At 38.3% G+C, this 24,612-nt stretch overlaps 1 protein-coding gene across 2 annotated transcripts; it reads right to left on the bottom strand.

Annotated features, from left to right (window-relative positions):
• Positions 1–24: 24 nt before the first annotated feature.
• Positions 25–23,319, bottom strand: OMA1 (OMA1 zinc metallopeptidase). 2 transcript variants are annotated; one of them, XM_062581900.1, is made up of 9 exons: positions 23,220–23,319; positions 21,883–22,412; positions 20,304–20,532; positions 16,812–16,985; positions 16,605–16,712; positions 14,995–15,123; positions 11,215–11,289; positions 9,715–9,864; positions 25–3,386 (listed from the first exon to the last, which is right to left on the bottom strand). In XM_062581900.1, the coding sequence occupies exons 2-9, from the start codon at positions 22,389–22,391 to the stop codon at positions 3,165–3,167; spliced, it is 1,596 nt and encodes a 531-aa protein (XP_062437884.1). In that variant the 5' UTR covers positions 22,392–22,412; positions 23,220–23,319; the 3' UTR covers positions 25–3,164. The 2 variants fall into 2 exon arrangements, with proteins under 2 accessions (XP_062437884.1, XP_062437883.1); XM_062581899.1 differs by having other exon boundaries at positions 23,066–23,314.
• Positions 23,320–24,612: the final 1,293 nt, after the last annotated feature.

Here is a 24,612-nt window from a genome sequence, read left to right as displayed (position 1 = left end):
AATGCGAACACGAAAGACCAAAAGTTACAGGCAGCCATTTTTATTACAGAAATGCCTTGTACGCACCTGCCTCGCTTGTCAAATCTCCTAACACTCCCAGTACAGTAAATGCATAGGAGACATTTAGTATGACCTGTACTATATACTTAATCTTTCTATAAGAAGCTGTGAAGCACAGCGTGCAGTACTGGCAGTAGAAATGTAGAAACATTTTTACCAATCCATCTCACCTTATTCCTTTTGCCCACTGTTCTCTCCTTGTGATGATACGCATTTTTTAAGTACTGAATTCCTTCAACTAGATTTCTATCCTTCCTACAACATACTAAGTTATACAACTGCAATGTAAAGTTTCTAGAGCTTGCTAGAAGCTTGTAAAAACAGTATTTTCCAAAGTGACATAATTTGAAATTAATTTAAAATGTTTGAAATTAATTTAAAATGGGCTTAAAATAATTATATTTTCTTTAATTAAAATAGTATAACTTCTACTGAGGAGTTCTCAAATCTTTGGAAAACAAGAATATTTATTTTTGTTAATTTTTATCTGTTCAAAAAGTATTTGAAAATACTTCAACAATGTACGCAAATGCAAGGTACACTATTTAGTAAGAATTTAAGGCACAGAGCCTACCGAGAAGCAGATGAGCACATGGCATTTTCTGTGATGACCAGCCAAGAGAAGCTGAGAGAAAAGATAACTCTTTGCTAAAGCACTTGACAAAGCATTAGGGATAATTCAAGATAGAAATTAAAAAATAAAAATTTCAACATGCCATTACAGACTGTAAACTACAGTATTTTAGGTTAGAAGCTTAAATCTCTGTGTGTTCTAGCACTCTCTCTCTATACACACACACATGTATATATACATACATATACACACGTGTGTGCATTTGTATATAAGGTTTATAAGGAGAGAGGTATCTTTTATTAGACCAATAGTCAGAAAAAGCACATAAGCCCTTTAGTTGGTCTAACATAAGCTATTACTCTCCTTTGAAAACTTGTCTCATCTCTTACATCATTAGATTATCATAGCTACATTTACACGCAAATTTAAAAAAAAAAGTTCTCTGCTGAGCTCTAAATTTGCATCTCCAATACTCCCCTCTAATACTTAGGCCATTTAAAATAGACAGTAGAAATATGAAACTTGCGTAGTTTCATCCTTAACCTTGAACACTACAAAAACCTCTACGTTCTTCCTAGTCTTAACCGACATAAACATCAAGTTGCACGTCAGTGAGAAACCCCAGATAACAAAACAAGCTTTGACATTGGAGAGAGAGAGAGGCAGTAGTGCTGCAGTCTTAGTGTTACAGCATAAACCATAAAGTCCACAGGGAAATCTAAATGGTGTATTTTTCTGTTTACCTTCAGGTGACAATGTCCAAATGCTTTAACACATCACTAAATGTCTGTTACAAAAACGCCTGTCACTAAGAATAAAAATGGATGGATGAATAATGGTCAGGCTGGACTTTCTGTTTGCCACTAATATCGAGGAGAGGTTTTAAAACAGCTTGCAAGCAACATGCAGCCAATCAAAACCTATATAATCAGGCCTAGAATCATCAACACAATCAACACTGCAAATATATCGACTTTGTAAGTTGATAGCAAGTTGATAGTCACTAGCATTTCTCAGAGGACCTTGGTTCTTTGACTGAAGTCAGTAAAATTACTGGTTTCACAAGCTGTATTTCAAACTACGGATTCACTAACAAACTTTATCCCCCCTTTTTTAAGTCTTGCATTCTGATTAAATTGAAGAAATATGACAAGGTCTGCTCCCTTCATATATAAAAAAGAACACTTCAAATATCATACACTGTCAAATCTTTCGAATCCCCCCTTATTGTAAAAATACTATCATACATGAAGCAGAATTTCCTCCTATATATAAAATTTATTTTAATACAAAGTGAGTAACAAAAAACAAAACAAAAAAGCAAATCCATCTGAACAGATGAAAGAAAAGGATTGCCTTTTTTGTTTTTACTTGCTCCTGCCTCTTTCTATTTCTTCCTGTAAAATCAACATACAATATTTTCATCAACAGGAAAGCAAGTATATCTCAACCAGTTACAAATAAAAAATAACATGCTGACTATACTGGCTTGTCCATCAACATTACCTACCTTGTGCATATCAATCTCCACACTAAAAGTCATTTTGGGAGCTGGGGTATTTTGTGTTGCATTTTTATCTTATGCCCAGGATTAGATGCCAGTTTCCTGAGAAGTCTCTTTTTAGCATATTGTACAACTGCTAAAACTGTACAGGTAAAAATCTTGTTACATTTGTCTACTATCTAGAATGTATTTCCATAGCAGCAATTACTTGTATCCAGATAGATATATCCAGTTCAACTGCCACCAAAATAAATCTGGCCTCTGATGAGGCATCCTGATCATTTAAAAAGGATATCACAATCCTCCTTGCAAAGTGTTCTAGTGCTACAAACTGTGGTTCTTCTACAGCATTTTTAGAAGAAAGATTTCCCTGGAAAATTATTTAACTCCTCTTTTAACCTGAACTTTGTGCAACACTTTTAGGTTGCTTTGAAGAGAAATGTTGAATCAATCTATATTCTAAAACCCACATAATTAAGTGGGGGCGTATCCAGGCCATAGGCTATTTTACTGCATCTCAGCTTAATATTTTTAAACATTCCAGATGTGGAACAGGCAATATGCTCTCATCATTATTTCTCAAATGTAGTTGAACAGATCTAACCCAAATTACAGCAAGATAAAACAAGCAACTTAAGTGATGAAAACTACTTTCCTCTCTGCTTTAGGGATGCTTTTGGCTGATCTATCCTGTGAACAAGGTGAGCCTGACAAAGCTGAAAATCACACTATGTGCTTGGATTTTATGAGATTATCTTTCCCCTGAGAAGCAATTTATTTTTAGTAACCCTTGGTGAAGAATAAGATATGTTCTACTCCAACACACTGCTCTTCTTGCAGGGGCAGAACTCCTTATTGCTTTAAGTGGGAGATCACAAGAAAGAAACATGGAATATAAATAGCTAAATGTTCTTTATGGTTCAAAAACAAATTTGCCTTAGAAGATAGACCTTCAGGACAATGAGTTTCATAAAAATTGAATATTACTTTCAGGACAATGAGTTTCATAAAAACTGAATATTACTATCAAGAGTTTGTTGGTTTAACTGCAAAAGTTACTGGCATATCTTCCACTTTTTGAGTGTGAGGCAAATCCAGTTTTGGTTTTGTAAGATCTTGCTTTGTAGAGTTGTGGGTTTGTTGATCTTTAGATGATTCCAGGAGATGTTGCATGTTAAGTCTGAAAATGAGGCGAGGATCTGGTCCAGAAAGAGATGGGCAATTGCAGCTCTCTCTTATTTTAAGAGCCTGTGAATACATAGGAAAATAAATCAAGTTCATTTAAAAAAAAAAATCAGTCAGCTCTTTGGCTTCCCAGTAAGGTCTGCATTTGCTACATAAAGTTTAGTGAGTGTAATATTAAAGTCAATAGAGTTGTTATCAAACAATTTTTCAAGAGAAACCAAGAATTCTTGCAAAGAAATGTAACATTTCATGTGGCAGAACAAGGAGAAGAATGAAACAAGATGAATGAAATGTTTCCCAGCCAGTTTCCTGAAGAATGGGTAAGTTAAGAGGTACCACATAGGTAAATATGAAGTTTTTGAACTATTTCATGTGCCATTTGTTCACAGCAGTACCTTTCTTCCATATTCACATGTGAATTAAAATGACTGCATTGGGGAAAAAAAGGATTGTAAGTAATTTACTTCATCAGATGTGTTTCATTACTGAAATAACTGTATATACATCTCTGACTCAAAAGAGGAGGGAAAGATCATCAATAATGTAATCGACATTTATCTGTTTGGCATAGAGATCTACAGGGTCAATCAATATAGTCAAGGTCCAGTTGCACAAGTGACCTCATCTCTAAGAAACATTAGAAGACACAACTCCCGATGTTCTTAGAATATGAAAATGTGCCTGGATTAAGAAACTAGCATTAGAAAATCAAATTTTAATTACTTCTGCTTACTAAAGAATTAAATCGTCATTATTTCCATTTTACAGATTAGAAAGTGGTGCAGAAAGGAGTTAAAAGAGTTTCTGGAGTATCAAAATCCCTGAGCACTGCCTCCTTGCACTTCTTCCAATTTTGTGTTCTAGTTCACAGATCATCCTGCCTTGTAGGCAATCTGAGGGAGGTATGTAAACAGATGAATCTCATCTCTCAAAAACATTGTGAAGAAACTGACAAAAAATAGTATAAAAGTCACTTATTTTGAAGGACGCTAAAGTTGATGTTCATTTTAATGAAATTAAACTGGTAAGAATTTCCTGAAAATGCCTAGAAACAGAATTTAAAAGCAACAACTGTTTTTCTAAAAAAAAAAAAAAAGAAAAAAAGAAAAAAAAGACAGTTTTCTCAGCTGTTTATTGCTGAAATATAATGTTTAAATTACTTGGATACACAAGTTTGGATTAGGCAATTGTCTAACTTTTTTAAAAATAGTAAGAATAAAGTTTCCAGTACTTTTTTTCTATAAAGGTGACTGTTCATGTAGTCACCAAATGTTAACTATACTTCTGAACACTCTTCTGCTTCGGTGACCAATTAATTTCTAAACTGACATTTACGACAAATCAAGTTTTCCCTTGTTCTCTTCTAGAACATCAGCTGCTGCAAGACTGCATTAATGTCAAGCAGCATTATTCAAGGCAAATGGAAATACAAAGATTTAGGCTGTATCTTGGAAAGTGAAATGTAATCCTTTTAGACTAATTTAGCAATTTTAAATCTCTGGTTTTCTTGGCTACATAGTACCTGGCTTACTTCCATGGTTTCACTTATGTAAAATGCTGAAGTCACAACATCAAAGGTCAAAAACAATACTTCAGAGTTAACACTTCTACCCTTTGAATGTCTTTGCTTTCTTGCGATGCATAAAGCTGTCTGAGAGGGAAGGACATGCCAATTCAACACATCAACTCAAAGACATGTTACCATGTCATCTCACTGTTAAGATAAATATGACTACACACTCTAGTCAAAGCAGCCTTTGTATGTATGTTTGTGGAAGGCATGAAAGATTCAATCCTATTTAGAAGGTGTTCTTCATTATCTCAGTTGGCTACTGCCATTTCATTTTGTGTCAACACCATTGTAGCATCATTAAGATGACAGTAACTGACTGAGGAGCTCACAATATATTTTTCCTGAAAGATAAAACAGTCCAACATGGTCAGCCATATGGTACTTTCAAAATCACTAGCAACTTCAAATTTAGTAATTCAATACTGCTTGAGCAATTTGGTCATCAGTATTTAATCCTGACAGTTTGGGCAAGAGGACAAGTGAAAATATTCTTAATGAAGCACATGCATATCAATGTTATAAATAAGAACATTTCATTTACTGTGTATGCTGAGGAGTGTTACAAATAAAGATGACAGACGTCTGTCTCCAATTGAGACAAGGCATACTAGCCAGGGTGAGAACATAGATGCACATGGGAAATGACAGTACTTTAATGCTGTTCTTCTCAAGTTAATGTTAAGACGTAAATACTGCTGCTCAGAATAAAGACCACCTGCATGCTTACAGGTTCAGAAGATCTCAAATTATAAAATATGAAAATTTTTGCTTTTAAGTAGCAAAGGTGAAGCAGTTTCTTATCAGTATGATTGCAATCACCTCCTGCAACATGCTGGAAGTGGGGAGGAGTAAAAATCAGAGAGGTCTGCCTCATCTTACTGCTTACATATGAAACCTACCAGGAGAAACAAAAACAGGAAAGAATTTTTAGTTTTCCTTATTATTCCTGCAATACTGTTACAGATCCAGGCTATCTGCATCTCAAACCCTTACAGTTTTTCTGAGAACATCCTAACTTTCAGGCTGCCAGCTCTCTCAGGATAAAAGTCACATCACTCTCTTGTCCTCAAACCAACGGTTTTAATCTCTTGTGTACTAACTGTGATTACCTCACTAGGGCTGACTTATGCTCTGACCTTGCAATTCTGACAAAAAACAAAGGAAAAGTACAAGGATGTAGGGTTTTTTTTTTTTTTTGTTTCATTTCTTAAAAAAAAGCTGAGTTGTAAAATGAATTACAATTAGCAGGGGATATAGAAGGCAACAGGTTCTATAACTTAAACAGAAGTAAAAAGATAGAAGATCACTTGATGGAGAAGAAAAGTGAAGGATATATAATGCTAATACTTCAAATTTTTCACTGCTTCAGTTGGCACAGGAAAGGAGAGCTGTGACAAAGTACTTCACTTTTTGAACAGGACAGAAACATGTGTTAGAATTTTTTTTAATTCTTCTTTTCCTGTTTTCACATTGATAGGGCTTAAACAATATAATCTCAAAGTGCTTACAGAATTATCTGATGTAACCTTCAAATCATTAGCAATTACCTGCAGATCTCAAAGTAAACAGCAAATATACCACTTCCTCTTTGAAAAGGAAAAGAAATAAAACTACTTTCAAAATCTGAAATGAATCAGATTGAGGAATAAACAATAACTACCCCCCCCCCAAAAAAAAAAGCAATAGGTAGTCAATATGGATTTAACAAGAACAAACCTGGACAAAGCAAATTAATTTACTTAAAATAAAAAAGTTAAATTGGCCTAGCAAACAAAAGAGAAGCAGTAGAGGTGACATATCCCAACTTTGTAATACTTCTGAAATCATTGCAACATGGCATTTCCACAAGAAAATTTGGGAAAGAGAGTTACAGTGAATCAAAAACAGAATCTGAGTCAACTATATGGTGCCAAAAAAAGCAAGTATCACATCAGGATGAATCTCTGTATCACTGACAAGGCACAGGAGATAATCTTCTGCTTTATTCAGTATAGCTAAGGTTTCAGCTGATATCCAGTACTTTATTTGGACAGCATGCTAAGAAAAAGGTAGGTAAACTGTAGACAGTCAAAAAAAAATAATAAAATAAAAGGTTCAAAGATGAAACAGATGATTCTTTAGCTTCTTTTTGACAATGCACTTCCATGATTTTTCTCTCCAAAACAATTGTAAGCATCATTCCACTAGCACAAAACTACTTTATGATTTCTTTTTCCAAAAGTGTTTAAAAACTGTATGCGTGCTCAGGTCTTCATTAAATATCTCACCATCTTCCTTTTAGGAATTCTAGTAGATTTCAGTTTCTCCATTTCCCTAGTTTACAATCCAAATCTCTCCCACTCTGAGGAGTACTTCAGAAACATGGTAAATCTTTTTAGTTTTCTTTATATCCTTTCCAGGACAATGACACTTAATAACTGTTTATAATTCTGTATTTACTAGTTCCTCAGTTTGGGTATAGCTTGCAAATTGTTCAGAAAACAGGATTTAAAACTCATTTGATTTTCTCCCTGTCTTTTAATTATATGAAAAGAGAACCTCTCTGATATTCCTTTTTTAATTTATGTTTCCTGAGACTATTAAGTCACCTTATGGAGACATCACCTGAAGAAAACTTTGTGGTGTTATTGCCTTGCCCTGAAAACCTTTTCAGCTTTAACACTACCAATGTATGAAACATAACAATATTTGTATCAGTATCTTTAATACAAACTGTTTTATTTCATTCTTACCTTTTGGGACAGGACCATTTCAACTAAAGTAATATTCAAAATCAAATACAAAGGTAAAAAACAGCAGAATTCTTTTAGGATTTATGTCCTTGCTTCTTGCTCATGAAGGATCCAATATTGAGACCAAGAAGTACAGTTTCTTCACATAAAGATATTATTAACAGCCCGTTTGGAAATCTGGTCTCTCCTCTGAGCTCTGAATATTTAATGGATGCTAACACATGGTAAATATACTGCTCTAAAAGAATGCAAGTATGTCAATGAAAAACAAAAAGCTGCTGATACTAAATGACACGAAAGCCCATGGATTCTCCTCATATGCCTGAGATTTAGCTTCAGAAGGCCAGCTGTCAGAGGAAGGAGAGTCAAATGTTTAGACAAGAAGTTCTCCAACAACAATTCCTCATGCCTTTTTTTCATTTTTATCTACTTCTGCAGTATCGGCCTCACTCACCTAGCGAACTCCTGCTCAATACAGAAAGCTTGCAGCCCCTGCCTTCTCATCCTACTCCAAAAAACGTTTAAGGTAAAAAGCAAACAAAAAGATCTCTAGTCCTCCTCAATTGTCCTTTGGAACTTTGGAAAGTTTGCCAGCCTCTGCCACTCTTGCAAGTTAGAGTAATAATACAAAACAAGAAAGGTTGTTCCACCTGGCAAACTACAAGAGATAAGACAGAAATAATATAATTGCCAGGTATGTAACAATGCATACCTTATTTGTTCACTCCTGGGGTAGAATATAAAATGGAATTTATTTCATTGCTGCTTTATAAGCCAGTCAATATTTGTACACGAGAACCTGAATCCTTTATGGTCAATCTAACTATAACTAAGGCGCCACAAGAACTATCATTTTCCGACTCAGCTGCTCTAATATACGTGTTATAAAATGTATCAAAATATTCTCACAATCCATTTAAATACCAGAAAATCATTTCTGCAAAATACAATATTTGTGTAAATTAATATATTCAGCCTAGCCAGTCTCCAATTTCCTACCCTAATCTCTATTTTGACTTATGCCATCATTTCAAATATTTACTGCATTAACTCTCAAAGGATTCATGAAAATCATCTCTTTCTCCTCTGAAATCAATAAAAAAAACTCAAAAAGGAAATTGCCAGTTGGTTTCAAGAAAGAAGAAAATTTCAAAATACAGTTCAGCCTACTTGAAAACAAGGCTTTGCTGTTGTTAAGTCTAACAGTCCCTATCCTTAAAACAGTTGTTTTCTTCTTCTTTTTTTAAAAAAATAGTAAACAAATTAAGAACACAAAGCTTGGCATAGTTTTCAACTACAAAACTATCATTTGGCTAACAGCAGAACTTATGATTATGCTACCAGCAAGTAACACAGTAAATTAAGAGAGTCTCCAATCAGTTATGCGCTTGGCATTCCTCTGAGAGGAAATCTGAAAGAATAAACAGACTGCAGATTGATGGGCAATTGCATGAATTAGCTCTGTTTCCTTAAAGTGGGGTAAAATTTGCTCCCTAATGCAATGGAAGAGCTAGAGAGATGTGAGAAAAGAGAGGCTGCAAAATCTACAGAGACCTATCATAACTAGAGCTATTAAGAAACCTTCTATTGGGGATCTGATATTCTTCTGAGGCACTGTTATTCAAGATATATTCAATCCCATATCAGTGGGAGAGAGGAATTGATGGAGCATTCTCTGTTTGATAGCCTAGGGCTAGCTACCAAAGCAAGACAAGACAAGACAGTTCAAGGTTCTAGTTTAAGGATCTAACTCTGGCTTCCAAAATGGAAAAAATATGGATGAGACTTGTGTCACTATCATATCTATATCAGAAAACTATTAAAAAGTAGAATTATTTCACTTCAATCAGAAATCAGAAAAATATCCTAGGATATAATTACATTTTACCTGTACTGTCTTAATTTTTCCTCCTTTAATAAAAGCTTTAAGAAGATTAAGAATTTTTGTAACAGAAAATTTCTATAACGACCTAACGATCAATAAAGATGAGCATGCTGCTTAAAAAAGTAGCTTGTGAACGAACATCAAACTGCTTCTGGAAACCTTTCTCAGAGAAAAGGCCACATTTCTCTCAATTCTGCTCACCTCGGGGATAAGCCGGTCTAAGTGTTCAGCTCTATTTTCATGAGAAGGGTGTGTGGAGAGCCACTCTGGTAGTTTGGGCTGCCCTTGAATGGTTTCTGCTAATTCCATCTGTTGCCAAAATACGCTGCTTGCTCTTACATCCACACAAGCCTGCAAGCAGAGAGGAAATGTATACATCACTATGTTTTTGAAGTACTAGAATACACATTGTAATGTACGCTAAATTACAACAGACATCTTAAATTTTAGATATGCAATACCTCTTCAAATGGCTCCCCTTACATCAGATAGAAAAAGGCTATTCTAAAATACTACAATAAAGTAAAAAGTCCTCCACAGAGACACTGGATCTGTTCCTTCTAACACCTACGTAATTCTACTGATCTTAAAAAATTTTACACATGAAATAAGAGGAAAAAGAATCAGGTTCACAATTTCTAGCATTTATGCCAGAAATACCATTTATTACCAAAAGAGGAATTAAGAACAAAGAACAATTATGTTTTCCCATGGTTTGTATTATTCCCCTAGATGATTTTAAACAGCAAGTGCAGTTTAAGTTCCAAATTCAAATTCATTACAACAACAAAAAAAAAAAAAACTCTGCCCTGAAGAAATATTAATAATCCTATTAATAAAAAGAAATCTTCCTTATGAAATATTAACACTAGAGGGTGCTACTGTCATAGTTACCTAATTATCTAACATTTTTCTAGCTCTACTGCACTTAGCTAGATCTGACAAATTTGTTTTATTTTGTTTAATTTAATTAAGATCCACATGGACAAAAAAAAAAGATGATCAATAAAATAGATCACAAAAAACGTTCTGAGTAGTTTCTGACCAAATTTTGCTCTTACTTTTGCAAAGTCATATTATTTATATGGCTGTATTTAGATTAAAATACCAGAAAAAGTAGCTATATGCTTTGTAATTATCAGCAACCACAGAAAATATAACAACAGTACAGCAAGGTTCTTAAATGCAACTGTACTGTTATGCAAATAGACATAGATCAGAATACTTTAAGTGCACTAAAATATATTAAAGCATTCCTCTAAAGTGCTTGTAATAAGTAGAAATTAGTGAAAGATAAAATTAAAGTACATTTTATATCATTGCATAAAATTTAAGGTATTCTTTTTATAAAAGCTCATTATTTCACTTTCTCTTCTTTATAAATACGTAGTTTTTTCTTCTAATAGTAATAAGTCATGTAGGATGTATCCTTTGCAGTTAATAATGCTCCATCTTACAAATTTCAATTTTATTACAGTTTAGTCAGAACCCTTTCATCTTCCCCAATAAACTGTTCTATTTTCCTATATTACATACTACACTATAGTATACTAGAGTATATTTTATATACTTCATAAACCTGCATTTCTTAAAGATCTAGGAGATCCTGAAATGAATGATCCTCCGTATGAAGTGTGAAACTCACTCTAATCGTAATGGAAACAGAAGAACATCTGGTAAGTTCCTGTAATCTGTAGTTACCTTTGCTGCAAACTGAAGTCCAACTTTATCAGCTTCAGCTTCCAATGTCCTGCTGTATGGTCTATCAAAAATAAACTGGAAAGAAGCACATCAAAGCAACATTTCTTGGTTTTGCATACATACAAAATAATACATACAAAGCAAGTAGCATTGTAGCTATTTTTCTAGTCTTCTCATAAAAAGAAATATTTATCTCTCATATTAACACTGCAATTGGTCAGTATTAATTTTTCTTAATCAAATCTTTAATTTCATTATACGTCATTCATTGATTCTGTATTCAGTGAAAATGAATGAAAACTTTAAGTATTTTTACAGCCTCTATCATTAACAAGTTTCACAGCACTTTGCAGCACTCAAAAGGACAATGCCAACTTTAAATTAGTTGATATAAAACATTAAAAGTAAAGTTATATTACTGATCAGGGTTTCGTGCAAGATTCACGATTAGAAAAAACAATTTGATTAGGCACAAAATGGAAATTTTTCACTTCACTCTTACTGGCATTAAGATTTTAACTGTAGCAACTGTATGCAAAAAAAAAAAAATAGCTCCCTTAACCTTTTATGATGACTGTCTTTAAACCTCATGTGACCTATGTGTGCATAGTAAAAAACCCCCAGTATCAAACATAACCATAAACACTTCCATGCAGAAATGACTCCTCTTTCATGATTATATCCCCAACACAAGCTGTAAATTGCCTTTGAGAAACCCAGCTGGAAGATATTAATCTCACCAGCTTCTACCCTTCTTTTCTAGGGGATGATACTGTATTAATAGGCACTGAAGGACATGAGCAGTTTTGTCAAATATTTATTTATATAACTCAGGATCTTCTGGCACATAAAATTCACATAGTTTTGGACAGCCCTGCCCTAGTCTATCAGGTTATAGTAAAGGCTAATTAGGACTTGTTAAAACAGCTTGCTCTAATGTGTAAACTCCTGCAGAGATTATAAGGAATATGTCACAACATTCTGGTCTGGGCATTGGTTAGGAAATACCAACTGATGAGTGGGAGTATGCAAGTTTAGCATAGAGAAAAAGCTTTTAACAGCTCTTTATCTGAGTAGAGAACCATTTCCTTCTTATGTGTTCCGGGGGTGGAGGGTTAGAAATGAAAAGAACCAAAGGAGTGGTCCTATCCCTTGAGTACATAAAGACAACTATAACTGCTCCTGTCCAGTTGCAGGCAAGACACTGGCCTAAACAGGCTGTGATGTGACTCCATACAGCAGTTCTTATGCTGGATGTGGTAAAAACGTAGGGTTCCAGATTTGATTTGTCATGATGATTATTATCAGTATCTCATTAATATACAAAAGAGACTTAAATGCCAGCTCTGCAGTTTGAGACACACCTATATGTTAGTTCTTCAGATCTAAGATTAAAACCACATGGAAATCTGAACGTCTTTAGAAAACTTGGGCTCTCTTTCACAATGCATTTCTAAACACTAAACTCTTGAAAGCAGTCACACAGAAGGGTCTTGAGGCATCTGATAAACAGCAGTATTCCTTTTCTCATCCGCTACTGAGAGAAAGAATTAAAACTCTTTTGTGAATATGCTGGAATGAAAAATTAGATCTTGAAACACTGATCTAAAATCCCTGTCAGAAATTAGATGTAACAAAGAAGAAAGATTTGATTTTCAAGTCACTGGCCAGAGCTGTGTTTATATTAAAATAAAAGGGTATTCCAGGTAATCTGACAATCAGGAATCATCAGTTTCCCCATGAAACACAAATCTGATGGCAGAATCTGATAATTGGAGGAGAGACAGAATATGAAGCACTGTATTTGTATACAGTAGTGTGTGGGGCATAAGTAAAACTTAGTCACATGTTGGGCTATTTCAAGAACAGTTCCTAGGCTCATGTGATTTAATTTCCCTACAAAATAACTTCTGCTATAAAAGCGAAGTCCATGTGTTTCAGTTCAGAATTATATGACTAAAAACCATCCACTACCATGAGACAACTTAAAATTTTCCCAAGGCAAAGACAAAACCACTAGTTTTGGAGAAAAAAGCAGGATTGAAGCTAACATGCCAAAAGGCCTACCAAGAGTCACTGGAAGTTATTTACTGTGAATAGCTACAAATCAACAATAGTCATTAAGGAAAAAAAGTAGTCCCTGAGGACACAGAAGAACAGAGACTGAAACAGAAGTGAGTTCTGAAGTGTGGCTTAAATAACCTAAACAGTGGTGCAAGACACTACCATGTATAATAAGGGCAAACTGGGATGCTAGAACATTAGAAAAGGAAAATACATTTAGGGAAGAAAAGAAAAAAAAATGTCCTGAAAAAATGTGCAGAAAAACACTTTCATATAAGCATGATAAGCAGATGTTGAATGCCAGAAGCAATATTATATGTATTCATGGGTAAGCAACAGAAACAGAACTCTCTACTCAGCACCTTTAGAATACGGGATGAAGCCTTGCCAATATTTCTTATCACTTTACTCTGTATTACATACGGATATATTTAATTTTATTAAAGGTGAGCCTGAAAAGAGTTTTAAAAGGGGGCATAGCTATACAACAGAACACAGAAGATCTTTTCTACAGCACAGCAGGACTATGAGCTTAAGTCTAGATTCCTTTTGCAATCTAAAGCACAATTCCAAACTATGACACTTGCTACTTGTTAAATTATCAGCTGCAGTTAAACTAGAAGACGAAAGAAGTTTTAAAGTAAAGGTGCTGACAAGGGAGCTAAAACCTGTCTAAATTACGAGCAGTCTCAGAATTGACTCACTTTGCTTTTTTCTAAATTCAGCTCTTCAAAATACTGGCTAGCATTCATAAATGTATTGTTTTTTTAGCTACTTGTACAAACATCCAAGCTCTTTAGAAGTAATTTACATTCAGAATCCACACATCTATCCATTAGGATAAGAACTGCTAAACAAACTGGTTATGTTTAATTTTATGTTTTGAAGAACCAATGGAAAAATATCAGGAAAAGCATCAAAAGTAGTCAAAAAACTAAGGAGATTTTTATTGCAATGTGGATACAAGTTTTACAAGGTAAGCAAAATTTCTTAAAAAGAAAAAAAAATTGCAATAAATAGATCAATAACTGTCCAGAATCAGACAGTAGATTAGACAGCAGAAAATAGATTGCACCATAAAAACTAAATTTTACTTCACTGGAATTTATGCTGTGTGAAAAGATTATATTTCAGTAATTTTTATTATAGCGTGGTTTCTACTTTAAAAGAACATTTAGATTCTCAACTTTTTTCTTGGAAATACTTTATTACCACTAACAATGTAATTAAGAGATACTCATTCCATATATTTTAGTTTAGCAGCTATTCAGGATGGAAATCTGGTACTTCAATATCTAGAGCTTTAGAAAGTGAACTACATTTCAAAAAGACAATCATCAGACTTAACTTGGAAGCAAATATGAAGGACCTGTCCAGCCCAAAACCCAATCATTATTTAAGAAGATCCAAAGTTCTTCAAAAAGATAAATGACAATACACATCAACCAAAGCAGAAGTATATTTATGAAAACATACTCCCTTCAGAAAAAAATTCAAATAGTTATGTTTGCTTGTAATCTCTCTCTCATCTTTTTGACAAAATAGATTATTTGGCGGTAGTGTCTTCCCAATGATATAAATGAATGTTTTTCCATGCCATCAAGGAATGACTGTAAGAAATATTTAAACACGTTAGCAATGAATGTCACCATATAACAATTATGCCAGTCAATATATTCAAGTACATTGTATGAACCATTCCATAGTCAGTCTTACCTCCTGCAACTTGCTTTGAATCCACTGGCCAACAACTGCCAGGCTATCACGAGGACAGATGGCCCAAATCATAGTGAGAAAGATGAGTGATAGGAAATCCAAGAAGTGAACCAGACTGGCCTTCTCTGCCTGAAAACACAAACAGTCCAGTTTTCATTCCTTACTATCTGAGGTGTTTTTTTCTTTATTAATAATATAATAAAAATTGGAAACACTATAAAGACTCAAAGCCTGGGATAAGATGACAGCAACATACAGGTAGAGTTCTCCAGAAAAAATGTCATGAAATAGCTCCGGTAAATGTAAACATATATGGAACAGGTAGACAGTAGTTTACATAAAAGATCTAGAAGACTGTTCTTTACACTAACCTGAGAGGAGACAGACAACTTTTAGACAAGCAACACAGTAAGATAAGGAGACAATAAGGCAGCCCCACCTAACACATTCATTTTTTATTTTCTGTTGTTTTATTTTTGGAAACTAAAAGAACCTGAAAAAGGAATTAGAGTTCTTCTGTTTTTCAGATTTTTCAGACTTCTATTTGACATATAACAAACTGATCTGAGCATTAACAAGCTGCACCACAAAATTGGTTTGCCAAATCATACTATGCTTTTCTCTGTGCCAGTTGAGTGATATAGGTTCCACACAAAGTTAGTTCTTTTTATTATTAGAAATGTTTCGTAAAAAGTTTAACAAGTCTTAGTTGACTTAACCAAGCCCAAGGCAGGCATACAATTTCCCGTAAGCAATTCTCCTGCTTTGCCAATGTTTTTAAAATATATTTATCCATTTTCAGATTACTTTTGTAAATTTATACGGATCTTTACATTTGTTTTCTGAAACTAATGAGCATGTAAAGACTACGATTCTTTAAACTACATGAACAGACAGAAATTATTTCAGAGGAAGTCAAAGAAGCACTTTCCAGCAAAATATGCCAATCTAGAACAGTATACGCCAAATTTCCGTACGATGTTTTTTTTTTTTTTTTGTAGTAGCACCTACAAAGCACAACAGAATGACCGCATTGATTCTGTGAAAATGACAAAGAATTACCTATTTTAATGCATTCATGTCAGAGTATAGAAAAATCAAGTTTGTAAAAGCAATCATTTGCAAAGCAAAATCAAGTTCCAGGCACTCTGGAATTTATTTCTAAAACTGTACGCTACTCTAATAAAAGTATCATGTATTTTAAAAGAGTATGTCCAGAAAATCCACTTCTGTGGGTATTAACAAATCTAGGAGTAACAAACTGGGTTGCTGAGTGACTTTAGTTCCTTACATCCGCACTGTAAAAGGAGAGACATCCCCAGGCCAAGTTCTAAATGACTCTTAATAGTGAGCTATAATCCATCTGCAGTTATGAAAAAAATAATGACAGACATTGTGCTAAAACTACTGTAGGACTTCTGGTGGTTATCGAGAACTACACAAACTTCTAAGGATATGTATGAGAACACTCATTTCAAACTCAGCATTTCATTAATGAGGAAGAGTCACACTGAAACTTTGCTTGGCAGCAATAGGAAAAATCTTAATTAGAAGAAGTAATTATAAGTACTTTAAGAATTTTATAAAGCTTTTTTTAAATAAATACTTACTGCATGCTCCAGCACAGCATGAGCTATTTCATGTCCCAAAATGAAAGACAGCTGGTGAATATCAGAAACTGCATTTAGCAATCCTGTGAAAACAAATACTTGTCCATTCTGTAAATAAAAATAAAGAGTGCAATTTTACATATAAGATATATAAATACAATGTTGTTTCAATATTGTTAATCATTTTTGTGTTGGGGTTCAACTTACCGGAAGCACAAAAGCATTTATACCTGGTTCTTCAACTACATGGACAACCCATTTCTGCTCAGAAACCTGTGGGATGTCTTTATTGCTTTCAGATAAATGACCGACAACTCTTTCCACAACCTGATAGCGTGCGTCTGTTTCAGGTAACATTTTATTTTTGAATTCCGCCATCCACTGAAACAAAAATTCATTGATGAATGTTTGATGAAACAAAAATTCAGTTTGTTGCCATGTAGAATAAACACAGTAAATGACAAACTGGTTAACTTAGTGTCTACATACAACTTGGTAAAGATCTGAACTGAGAGTAAATACTTTTATTTGACACATGATAATACAGTTTTCATCCATTCTTTATCCATGCAACTGAAGTCAATATACTACAATTCAGACTTTCAAATCCACAAACTAAGGATTAAACCCTAAAGGAAGTAAACCGAGCACAGATCAAGAATAAGACCTGTAAACTTGGTGCTACATTCTCATACCTCAGGCATTCCTAATGCATAGTTACACAGGGCATCACAATTTGGGGAATCTTTCTACATATCCCTCCTGAAATACTATTTAAATTTAGTTTTTCTATATCTGTAAATTTATTTTGTAATGCATAATGTGGAAAAAATAACATAAAAAACAACTCATCCATATCCTTTTTTTCCCCCCTCTGTTTACTTATCTCACATTCTCTGTAATACAGAGATGTCTGTGTATGACTGGATTATCTAGTATCACTGACATTTTACTTTTTATTGTATTATAATAACTGAGTTACAAATGTTTGCCTCATGCATGTAACGTGTTATCACCGAATCACAGAATGGTTGAGGTTGGAAGGGACCTCTGGAGATCAGTTAGTCCAACCCTCCTGCTCAGGCAGGGTCACCTAAAGCTTGTTAGGCAGGATCACATCCAGGCAGGCCTTGAATATCTCCAGAGAAGGAGACTCCACAACCTCTCTGGGCAACCTGTGCACCTGTGCCAGTGCTCTGCTCCTGCTCATAGGAAAGTTCTTCCTCATGTTCAGATGGAACTTCTTGTGTTTCAGTTTGTGCCCATTGCCTCTTGTCCTGTCGCATGGCACCACTGAAAAGAGTCTGGTCCCATCCTCTTGACATCCTCCCCCCCCAAAAGATATTTGTATATATTTGTAAGATCCCCTCTCAGTCGTCTCTTCTCCAGGCTAAACAAGGCCAGGTCTTGCAGCTATTCCTCATAGGGCAGATGCTCCAGACCTCTGATCATCCTTGTAGCCCTACGCTGGACTCTCTCCAGTAGCTCCCTGTCTCTCTTGTACTGGGGAGCCAGAACTGGACACAGGACTCGAGATGAGGCCTCCCCAGGGCTGAGCAGAGGGGCAGCATCACCTCCCTCAACCTACTGGCAACACTCTTCCTAATGCACCCCAGGAGACCATTGGCCTTCCTGGCCACAAGGGCACGTTGCTGGCTCATGGTCAACTTGTCATCCACCAGCACTCCCAGGTCCTTCTCTGCAGAGCTGCTCTCCAGAAGGTCAGCCCTCAGCCTGGTGCCTAGGGTTATTCCTCCGTAGGTGCAGGACTCTGCACTTGCTCTTGTTGAACCTCAGGAGGTTCCTCTCCGCCCAGCTCTCCAGCCTGTCCAGGTCTCTCTGCATGGCAGCACAGTCCTCAGGTGTGTCAGCCACTCCTCCCAGCTTGGGATCATCAGCAAACTTGCTGAGGAGGCACTCTGTCCCTTCATCCGGGTCACCGATGAATAAGCTGAGCCATAGGGGACACCACCAGCTACAGGCCTCCGACTCTGCTGCTGATCACAATCCTCTGAGCTCTGCTTTTCAGCCAGTTCTCAATCCACATTACTGTCCACTCATCTAACCGACACTTCTTCAGCTTGCCTGAGAATGTTATGGAAGGTAGTGTCAAAAGCCCTGCTGAAGTCAAGGTGGACAACATCCACTGCTCTCCCCTCATCTACCCAGGCAGTCATTCCATCATAGGCTATCAGATTGGTTAAGCAGGATTTCCCCTTGGTGAAAACATGTTGACTACTCCCGATCACCTTCTTTTCTTCCACATGCTTAGAAATGACATCCAGGATGAGCTGTTCCATCCCCCTTCCAGGGGTGGAGGTGAGGCTGACTGGCCTGTAGTTTCCTGGCTCCTCCTTCTTGCCCTTTTTGAAAACTGGAGTGACACTGGCTTTCTTCCAGTCCTCAGGCACCTCTCCTGTTCTCCATGACCTTTCAAAGATGATGGAGAGCATCCTGGCAATAACATCCACCAGCTCCCTCGGCACTCACAGGTGCATCCCACTGGGCCCATGGATTTGTGGGTGTCAAGTTTGCCTACATGACCTCTAACCTGATCCTCCTCAACCAAAGGAAAGTCTTCCTTTTTCCAGACTTTCTCTCTCATCTCCAGGATCTGGGATTCCTGAGGGCTGCCCTTAGCAGTGAAGACTGAAACAAAGGTGGCATTCCATAACTCTGCCTTCTCTGCATCCTTTGTCACTATCTGGGGCACTCGCCCCGTTCAGCCATGAGCCCACATTTTCCCTAGTCTTCCCTTTGCTACTGATGCATTTGAAGAAGCTCTTCTTGTCCTTGACATCCCTTGCCAGACTCAATTCCAAAGGGGCTTTAGCCTTTTGCCTCGTTGCATCCCTGTATACTCTGAAAACACTCTTATATTCCTACCAAGTGGCCTGTCCCTTTTTCCACATTCTGTACACTTTCTTCTTCTGTTTGAGTTTGCCAGGAGCTCCTTGCTCATCCATGCAGGTCCTGACCCTTTGTTGGGCTTTTTACTCATACGGATGCACCGATCTTAAGCTTGGAGGAAGTAATGCCTGGAGAAAGTGATGCTTGAATATTAACCAGCTCTCTTGGACCTCCCTTCCTTTTAAGAACCTAACCCATGGGATTTCTCTAAATAGGTCCCTGAAGAGGCCAAAGTTTGCTCTCCTGAAGTCCCGGGTTGTGATCCTACTTATTGCCCTGCCTCCTCCCCACAGGATCCTGAACTCCACCATCTCATGGTCACCGCAGCCAAGGCTGCCCCCAGCCTTCACGTCACCAGTCCTTCTTTCCAGCACAAGATCCAACAGCTTGTTGGCTCCTCTACCACCTGTGCCAAAAAGTTCTCTTCAATGCTCTGCAGAAGCCTCCTGGACTGTTTGTGCCTAGTTGTGTTGTCTTTCCAATAGATTATGTCCTTCAACCATCATGTGCTCCTGAACTCTAAGGAAGAATTTAGGTAAGTAATGGGGGTGTTCTGGGCAGTTCTGAGCGTGAAGTGCAGCAAAGTACTGTAAAGTTCTCATTTCTGTTGAGGGATAAAAGAGAATATGATTGCCAGGAAGTGTATCTGTCAGAACCTTTACTTTCAAGTTCAAGACTTAATAAGGACACCACTAGGTTTGTTTGCCCCTTTCAATAACTGGACTATATTATCACTAAAACAAAACAGTAACAATGTTACAGCATTTTGAATTTGCTTTAAAATCTTACCATATCATACTCCATCTGTGATAGTTCCCTAAAATGTTCTTTTCCAAATACCAACAGTCGAGCACGCCCTGTGATGGGTGTCTCTTCCAAGTGAGTAAAATAAAACACGATAAACAAAACTCCTAAGCTACTGACACTCAGGAGTATCTTCCATTTATTTTTCCTTGCACTTTCTTTGAAGACTTCCCGTTTGTTAGGAGGAAGTGCCTTCCACCAATTTCTTATGCTCCTGTAAGATACAAACATTGACAATCTAGGCTGTAGTTAAAAGCAGGGTTGTTGTTGTGTGCCCTTGCTCTATTCCCTATTACATTCTCACTTCATGTGAGAGTATATGAGAGGCTACACTCTACTTGCCTCCCCTCACTCCATTCCCTTTTCTCCCTCACACAGAAAGGAGAAGCAATGCCCCTTAGTCTCTTGCCCTATCTCCCTTTACCATATGCAAGTGAGAATAAGAGCAAAAGATAAATGTAACACCTCTGATAATGGACACAACTGTCTTAACACTGTTGAGCAAACTGTCATTTCCACTCTTTTTCTATTCTCTTGTAAAACAAATCACTTACAGTAAAATATTTTTCTGAATTCTACATTTTCAGGACTGCAGTTCAGTTTAAATCTGAAAAAGTTTTGCCTTAAAGACACTGCCGTCACAAGTGGTATGAGAATAGAAAAGATTACAGTTTTGGCTTATAGTTTTATCTGCTTCCATGTAAAGCTCTTTTGAATTCCAAAACCGCTCAATTTGACTTTCAGGTAACACTTGGAATTCTAGTTTTGTAACACACAGAACACACACAAGATGACAAACATGAACTTGGTCTCTAATTAAACCAGTCTTGCAGTGCCAGAGTACCTATGCTTGGAATAAACTCAAGGCATTGTGGTCCAAAACTCAGATTATTCATTAAAAAAAAAAAAAAAAAAAAAAAAAAAAAAATCAAACTTGTCCTACTTCCCAACTTTCCCTATTCCCACTTCGCATGGGATCACCTGAAATCCAGAAGATAGCAAGTCTCCTCACATTTCCCCACTTTCAAAGTACTGTTCATATATCATGAAGTTAGAAGACAGTAGGGTTATCCAAACCAGAACAGCCACCTCAGCCCTGATACATCTAGAATACACAGATGGAGCACAGAAGTGTGCAGTGCACACAAAGTCCTGAAAACTGCAAAATTAGCTGGATATTTGTATATGAAGCTATGACTGACCGGTACCCCACAGGATACTGCTTTGCTGATGAATGCTCAGCATTCCTGACACTCCAAATTAAAAATCAGGCTTGAAAGTTAATGTCTTTCTCAAGGATAAAGAAAGCTTTTTTTCTAATAAAGGTAGTTTTCATAAGCTCAAAGTAATTTTAGTGAGAGATTACAGTAAAGACTGATTCCTAAAACTGGAATAAAATCAAATGTTCAAGTCAAACCTCCAGTTCTGCAAAGATTTATGCAAATACGCAAAACAAAAACACTTCACGTGCACATATCATTCTTGACAAATAACAATGAACAAATGCACAAGTCCTTGTACAATGGGGCTTTACTGCCATAGAGGAAGTAAAGTAGTATTTTACCTGCCAAGGATGATAGCAAATAATTTCTGAGCTGGTTTAACAATAATCCAGAAAAAAGGAACTGGAGCAGCCTGAAATGGTGGTGATATGTGAAAAAACCTGATGATCTGAACGTTCCTAGAAGAAAAATGATTTGGGAGTCGCACAAGGGAACTGATTTGGAGGGATGTGATCTTCTCCACCAGTGACTGAGAAGACAGGAAGCAAGGTCTTGCAGAACTGTGGTGTACATTCTTGTATACTTCCGTAGTTACACCATTCAACAGACACCTCTGTCCTTTACCAATTGAGTTTCCATAGTAGTTAGGGCTTCCAATCAACAAACAGTTCCTAGTATTTCTACTCAGATCTAGCCTTTGGCATCTATCTAGTACACAACTGACTCGACTTTGGCAATATCTTGTATAAAACCTACAGAGGTTATTGCATTTCCTCTGTTTCGTCAGAAAAGTCAAGTGAGAGAAAATACAGTTCCTGCTGGGAAACTTAAGACCACAGACGATATTCATATCCCCTTTCGCTGGGTTACCCTGAAACAAAACAAAAATAGCATACAGGTGTTAAGGAAACCATCCAAACAGGAAACCTTGATACATCATCTTATCTGAACAGATACATAGTATCTGTTCACCAACAGTTGGATTGTACAAAATTGTCATAGTTACAACCGCATCCTCTTGCAAATTTAAGGTAGAAATCTGTTCTAGAAGTACAAAAAGAAAAATATTTTACATTTTATAACTGAGAACAAAATAGCATCTCATTTTTTTCTTTTCTTCCCCTTTAATCATCATGATATTGGAGTGATAACAGGTGCCACTTACGGAAAATGCTTACGCGCAGTGTAACTTTTTGACAACCAGCCCGTTTGCACAGGTGCTACTCACACGCTCAGGAGCACCGAGACGTTATTTAGCATTTTGCTCACGCTTTTCCCCTGCTCTCGCGCACACGGTGCGTAGGTGCCGTGGTCCGTGAAGCGCCCCCTCGCCTCCCAGCCGGTGCCCTCTTACTCACCCAGCGCGGAAACACCCTCCCGCCCAGGCCTCGGAGGCCGTTTTCACCGTTAGCTCCAACGCCCCCGTCAGGCGCGGCTCCCCCCGCCCCGCCGCTCCCCTCAGGGAGCGGAACTGCAGCGACAGCCCCGCACCCGCTCTGCCCCTCAGCGCCCCCCATCCCCCACCTCTCGGCGCGATTATCGCGATAGGGCTCGACGTGAGGAGGCGCGCGGGGGGTGAGGGAGGGAGACGTGGCGCGCTGAGGAAATAAGAGGAGGGGAAGGGAGGCCTGGGAACCGGCCCGGGGAAGCACTTCCTCCGCCGGGCTCCCCTACTCACCGCCCCGCGAGGCGGAGCCGCCGCCGCCGAGCCGCCCTCAGCGCGAGGCCGGGGCGGGGGGCGGGAGGCCGGACGGGGCCAGCGCCCCTCTCACGCTGAGGCGGCCGCCTCGCGCCCTCGCTGCCCCCGCCCCGCCCCGCCCCGCCGCGGCCGTTGCGGAGGCTCCGCCCCGCGGGGAGGGCGTGGGGCGGGGGAGGGGCGCGAGGAGGCCGGAGCCGCCATTTCGCGGAGCCGCCGCGCACGCGCGCGGTGTTTCCTGAGGGGGCGCCGAGGCGGTGGCGCCGCGCCGCCCCCCGCGCTGCCGTTGTCTCCTCACCCTGCTCGCCCGGCCTCTGCACGACGCCCCACTCCCGCTTCCTTGGTGCTGGCCTGGGGACGAGGCCCCATGGCTGTGCCACAGCCTGTCCTTCAGGGCCGTTCTGCTTTCGGAGCTCATGGGCACGCCACCTTCTGCCCTCTCAGCCCCCATCCTCCATCTCTTGCTCTGGGTTGCCCAGCTGCCACTGCAGCCTGGCATCAAAACACTTACTGCTACCGGCCGGGAGCTTGACGCACCCCCGGTGGGAGCTGCTGCCAGCGGCAGCGGTAGGTAGGGAGGGGGGGTCCAGCTTTTCCTAGGCCCCGGATGATGGCTGGTTGCTAATCCAGTGTGCGACTTCTGGCCTAACGGTCGCGCATCTACCTAGGTGCTGAACTGGATGAACTAGCTGACGGACAGGTTATTCGATGGAAGGGTGCAGCAGGAAGGAGCGTGCGGCAATGACAGGGCTGCCCACGCTTCAGACCGGCCCTAGGCCTTCGCCTGTAAACAAAGGTCCCCATGCTGGGAAACGTAAGGAAACACAGGTCTTCGCCTTTTGCAGCTTCTTGCGCACTGTGTCAAGCATTGTTCACTGCTTGCTGCGCTCTTCTTTATTCCATCTCTTTTTACTACTAGAAAAAAGACTCTTTGCTGGGACAGTTCTTTCCATTGGGGACAGCAGCTTGGGAGATGCATAGTGACCGGACTTGAATCCAGGTCAAGAAAAAAAAACTTGTGCAGTGATAGGTAAAAACTCTTTCCAGTTGTTGCAATTCCCTTTTAAGACCTGCCCTGCTTCTGTTAACGTAAGAGACGTGAAGGGTGAAAACTGTCAGTCAGTTAGCATGGCATTAATTTTGGTGACTGTGAGCTTCAGTCATGAAAACAGCTGAGCTGCAGCAGCCAAAAGGCACTCTGTCTAACCTAAAGCCTATTTATGTTTCAGCTGTCAGAAAAATAAAGAACTGAGATGCAAACTCTCATATATGACCGTCTCCTGATGCTTATGTCCGTATTTCTTAGCCTCTGTATTTGCCTGCTTTTCTTGTCCTCTGCATCTAACATTCTCCATTCCTAAGCACAGCATGAAAG

Source organism: Rhea pennata, chromosome 8 (genome assembly GCF_028389875.1).
Source record: "Rhea pennata isolate bPtePen1 chromosome 8, bPtePen1.pri, whole genome shotgun sequence".
Taxonomy (NCBI): Eukaryota; Metazoa; Chordata; class Aves; order Rheiformes; family Rheidae; genus Rhea; species Rhea pennata.
This window is presented reverse-complemented; position numbering and strand designations above follow the sequence as displayed.